Source organism: Salmo salar, chromosome 20, assembly GCF_965601325.2.
Source record: "Salmo salar chromosome 20, fSalSal1, whole genome shotgun sequence".
Lineage (NCBI taxonomy): Eukaryota > Metazoa > Chordata > Actinopteri > Salmoniformes > Salmonidae > Salmo > Salmo salar.
In genome coordinates, this window is record NC_138310.1 from 67,738,073 (window position 1) to 67,744,072 (window position 6,000).

Here is a 6,000-nt window from a genome sequence, read left to right on the forward strand (position 1 = left end):
GGGCCACAGTGTCTCCCAACTCCTCCTGTCTCAGCCTCCAGTATTTATGCTGCAATAGTTTATGTGTCGTGGGGCTAGGGTCAGTCTGTGTCCAGTGTGAATTTAAGTATGCTCTTTCTAATTCTCTCCCTCTCTTTTCTCTCTATTGCTTTTTCTTTCTTTTGTTTCTTTCTTTTTTTTTTTTTCTTTCTTTCTTTCTTTCTTTCTTTCTTTCTCTCTCTCTGAGGACCTGAGCCCTAGGACCATGCCTCAGGACTACCTGGCCTGATGACTCCTTGCTGTCCCCAGTCCACCTGGTCATGCTGCTGCTCCAGTTTCAACTGTTCTGCCTGGGGCTATGGAAACCTGACCTGTTCACTGGACGTGCTACCTTGTCCCAGACCTGCTGTTTTCAACTCTCTAGAGACAGCAAGAGTGGTAGAGATACTCTGAATGATCAGCTATGAAAAGCCTACTGACATTTACTCCTGAGGTGCTGACCTGTTACTGTGATTATTATTATTTGACCATGCTACTTGTTACATTTATTTCTTCTTCTTCTTCTTCTTTCTTTCTTTTTTACCTGCATTGTTGGTTAGGGGCTCGTAAGTAAGCATTTCACTGTAAGGTCTACACCTGTTGTATTCGGCGCATGTGACTAATAACATCTAATTTGATTGAATACAGCTGTCACGACTTCTACCGAAGTCGATCCCTCTCCTTGTTCGGGCGGTGTTCGTCGGTCGACGTCGCCGGTCTTCTAGCCATCGCCGATCCATTTTTCCATTGTTTTTGTCTTGTTTTCCCACACACCTGGTTTTCATTTCCCTCATTATGTGTTGTTTATTTAACCCTCTGTTCCCCCCATGTCTTTGTGTGGTATTGTTATTTTGTAAGTGCTTGTGCACATTTGTTTGACTGGTGCACGTCGGGTTATTGTGCCCATATTTTTTATTTCGTATGCCGGAGGTTTTTACTATTAAACTGCTCCGGCTGTTACCAAGTTCTGCTCTCCTGCGTCTGACTTCCCTGCCACCAGTTACGCACCCCTTACAACAGCCCCTAGTCGATGAATACTGACTAAGTATGCAATAACTAGAACTACAGCCTTAATGCGTTCTATGGTCATCTGATTTTTTTTAAATGGCTGTGTGTTTGTATTAGTGTGAGATGGGGGGGGTTAGTATGTGTGGGAGTGTGATTCAGGAGCAAACACATCGAGATGTCACTTCATAACCTCTGGCTCTGGAGGCTCCTGTCATCTCCACATTTGAGAGATCCTTTGTCCACCCCTGGAGACTTGCTAAATATAGAACGGGAACAGAAACCCGTTTTAAACCTAGTATCTATCTCCATACATAGCGGATCAGATGAACAATGATTAGACTTGAGGATGTAACTCAAATAGTGCAGCATAGATGCAAGACTGCTAAATATCATAGCGCATAAGCTCCATTTGAAATGAGGGCGTTTGTGGGTTGGAAATGAATAACTCCAACGGAAAGGCTACTCATTTTTTCCCATTACATTTCTGTCAAGTGAATTACAATCTGTTATTACTTCATGGACAGTCATTTAACATTTTCCATTCAATACCATATTTTGCTGAGGGAAGGACAGGCAGGCAATCCATCATTAAGCTCCACTACTTTGGTTTGGTTACTCTGGTTCTACTTCCAGCAGTTTTAAGGGCTTTAGCACATTATTTGACCTTCTACTATTCTGTTCATTTTGTGATGTATGCCTTGATAAAGGCATTTGAGGTTTTCCGTGGTGTTTAATTGTGGTACTTATCTATAAAGGGAACACTGGATATTACATCTCCCACAGATATTAAATTAAGAATGTCTCAGGACTTCCAAGGCCAAAGACAAATTAAAAGCAAATGAACCCTATTAATGAGTATTGATCATTCCATAATAGAATAAGCTCTTCTCTCTTAGCTCAGCCTCTGTGTTGATCTGTTCATAATTATAAGGGAAATGTCCTTCAACCTGGTTTGCCATTATGAAAGACCGCACAGAGGGATATGTAACCAATACATGTATGCCATCTGAAGATCACATCAGCACTACACTAATCTGCCAAATACAAACAATAATACACTACATGAACAAAAGTATGTGGACACCTGCTTGTCGAATATCTCATTCCAAAATAATGGAGTTGGTCCCTCTTTTCTGCTATAACAGAAGGCTTTCCACTAGATTTTGGAACATTGTAGTGGGGACTTTCTTCCATTTAGCCACAAGAGCATAAGTGAGGTCGGGCACTGATTTTGGGTGATTAGGCATGGCCTGCAATCTAATTCATTGCAGTCTAATTCCAATTCATCCCAAAGGTGTTTGATGGGGTTGAGGTTAGGGCTCTGTACAGGCCAGTTAAGTTCTTCCACACTGATCTCGACAAACCATTTCTGTATGCATCTCGCTTTGTGCGCGGGGGCATTGTCATGCTGAAACAGGAAAGGGCCTTCTACAAACTGTTGCCACAAAGTTGGAAGCACAGAATCATCTAGAAAGTCATTGTATGCTGTAGCGTTAAGATTTCCCTTCCCTGGAACTAAGGGGCCTGAACCATGAAAAATAGCTTTCCACTGCTCCGGTAATGCTCTGGAGCATTACACCACTCCAGCCAATGCATGGCATTGAGCATGGTGATCTTAGGCTTGTCTGAGGCTGCTCAGCCATGGAAACCCATTTCATGAAGCTCCCGACGAACAGTTCTTGTGCTGACGTTGCTTCCAGAGGCAGTTTGGCACTCGGTAGTGAGTGTTGCAAACGAGGACAGATGATTTTTACACACTACGTGCTTCAGTATTCGGCAGTCCCATTCTGTGAGCTTGTGTGGCCTACCTCTTTGCAGCTGAGCCGTTGTTGCTCCTAGATGTTTCCATTTCACAATAACAGCACTTACATTTGACCGGGGAAGCTCTAGCAGGGCAGAAATGTTACGAACTGAATTGTTGGAAAGCTGGCATCCTGTGATGGTGCCATGTTGAAAGTCACGGAGCTCTTCAGTAAGGCCATTCTACTGCCAATGTCCGTCTATTGAGATTGCATGGTTATGTGCTCGATTGTATACACCTGTCAGCAACGGGGGTGGCTGAAATAGCCGAATCCACTAATATGAAGGGGTGTCCACATACTTTTGTATATATAGTGTACCAATTCCATCATACTCAACATCACCACCACCAAAACCACCACACCATCATCATCATCACCATCATCATCATCATCCTCACCACCACCATCATCACCACCACCACCATCATCATCATCATAATCATCATCCTCACCACCATCTTCACCATCATCACCACCACCACCATCATCGCCATCATCACCATAACCATCATCAACACCATCGTCATCATCACTGTCATCACCACCACCACCACCACCACCATCATCATCACCATCATCACCATCATCACCACCAGCTAACAAAATGAATAGCTGATAATACAGTTCACTAAAGCTATTATTGCATGTCTAGACTGTCAGCCCAGTGATCCCCAGCCTATAGGCTATAGAAAATGAACACAGTGGTTATATGATGATCCTCATTATCCCAGTGACAGAGGGTATTAAAGTGCTATGGCGTGTCCCATCCTCAGTCCAACTTTTTAAGTCGGTCAATGGACGGCAACCCACATCATTTGTCTGCCTCACTCATACGCCTATCCTTGCAGGGCAGGCTACTGAGACCTCATTCAGGCATAGCTACTGTACTTTGAACATGTAAAGCTCTAGCTATGGTATTTCCTGAATTGTTAGAAACCTCACAGTGCAATTTAGACATTGTGAGGTTACTGCAAGAATTGTGGACCTTGCATTGAATTTGGACAAAAGAAGACTTTAGGGCCCAATTTAACATCCAAATATATTACCAGAGGTCATGCATTTAATGTGCTATTGCAAATAAAAAACACAGTATATTACAGGTCTAAGTTTGCTGGACACATTAGGCTTCACACAGAAGGCTATAGCCAACAAACTGTCAATAGACATAACAATTGTTCTGGAATGCACCATCACAACGATGGACGGAATTGTTGGAATTTAACCAAAGGAGACAAGCCCGAGAATATTCATCGTTTGCTTTGCACCACTCTTACGAGCTCTGACCCCGACACACGCGGGCATGCGATATCCAGCTTCCTCATTCCTCTTAAGGGCACCAGCCGAGCCGCTCGCTCACCACCGGCCGTGATCTATTAGAAATATCTATGTTTGCCAATCGGTGTCACAGCACATTAGTTTGTGATTCGGATTATATGTGGCCTGCCCTGTCTTTGTGCTTTCTGATAAGAAGCATTTGTGTTTAATCTGTCATTAACAGACAATGAATAGCCTAGAATACACTCAGCCAGTCTTTGTCCAGCACCAGTCAAGTGAATGCCTGTAGTGTAGCCTTTGTTGAGTGATCATTAACCCAGCTTTCAATTCACATTCACAAATCACACTGTGGGTTTCTTTTTTTAAACGAAGTGAACTTTTTTTCTTAACACTAATTCTTCACTTAAATTAGCCTACTTATCGCAAGTCTCATCTCATTCACTTTTTATTTTACATTACAAAATGGCTAATTTGTCAAAGTGATCTAGGCTATTCAAAAAGAACGTGAGATAAAAAGTATGAATAGTTTATATTACATCATTGGTAGGCTAATTTCGATATAATTCTGGATAAAATTACGCACAATAGAGCGCTGTTAGCTATGGTACATTTTTGTGAACAATACAAATGTATATAACTTCTCGATATAAATCATAATAATTCATAACAAAAACCCGATTACATACTTTATCGTCACATTGATACTCTCCTATTAAATAACTAAATATTTGCGATTGGAAACTCACTTACCCAGAAACAAAGACCAAAATGTTGCAGACATCACGGCACCCGACACGACTGGAAATCCCATGAAACGAAGCTGGAAACAATGCGCTCCGGCTGCCTTAAAATTCATGTGGGTGACCCAAGTGTACAGTCACAACGAAGTAGCACATCAGAAATAGGAGAGATACATTAAATATAATCTACAATGAGCAGGGAACCAAGGACATCATATTTGAACACTCGAAATGTCAATGCATCCCTTCACTAAGGAATGCAGCTCTATATTATCGTAATTGCATCAGCCTGGCGTCAAATCAAAGTTCCCGTTATTTCTGTCTCGTCCGGGAAGCGTGCGTTCCTCAGGTTCCCTCTGTCTCCGTGGCTCTGAGCGGCCTTTTCCTATACCGTTGTCCCCTGCACTAGAACGTGAGGGGCAGAATCTGGATAGGTGGATGTTGCTGCATGCTGGACGGGGACCTCTAGAGTCTGAAGTGCTCACATCGCCTCGTATGACCACAAAGGCATCTTGGGCTGGTCTGACTGTGAGGTAGGCTACTTGATGGCCACTTCCTTAGCAGTGCAAAAAAAGGTTAACAATGTTTCCCCCTACAGATGTCTGCATGAAAATGTTTATGTAATAGGCTACTATTTTTCAGTGCTTTAAAGAAAATGTTAATGTTCTTGCATTATTTTTACAATAGTGTATACTGTATCTTATCTGGAGAACCAATGGAATAAGTTGGGAGACAGCGCAGTGAAAAAGTAACACATGTTGGGAAAGATTGAAATGGAAAATAATTGAGTGGAATTCCTTATTTTTTTCAAAATATACAGTACAAGCAAAAAGTTTTGACACACCTACTCATTCAAGAGTTTTTACTATTGTCTACATTGTAGAATAATAGTGAAGACATCAAAACTAATAAATAACACATATGGAATCATGTAGTAACCAAAAAAGTGTTAAACAAATCAAAATATATGTTTTATTTTATATTCTTCAAAGTAGCCACCCTTTTCCTTGATGACAACTTTGAACACTTTTGGCATTCTCTCAACCAGCTTCATGAGGTAGTCACCTGGAATGCATTTCAATTAATAAGTGTGCATTGTTAATTTCTTTCCTTCTTATTGCATTTGAGCCAATCAGTTGTGTTGTGACAAGATAGGG

General features: G+C 41.7%; 1 protein-coding gene across 1 annotated transcript in view; it reads right to left on the bottom strand.

Moving 5' to 3' along the window:
* Positions 1-5,379, bottom strand: part of LOC106581102 (CXADR-like membrane protein) — a 100,089-nt gene extending 94,710 nt beyond the window's left edge. The window contains exon 1 of the mRNA XM_045703857.2: positions 4,854-5,379. Within this exon, the coding sequence (XP_045559813.1) occupies positions 4,854-4,959 (106 nt within the window). The 5' untranslated portion in view covers positions 4,960-5,379. The remainder of the gene's footprint in view (positions 1-4,853) is intronic.
* Positions 5,380-6,000: the final 621 nt, after the last annotated feature.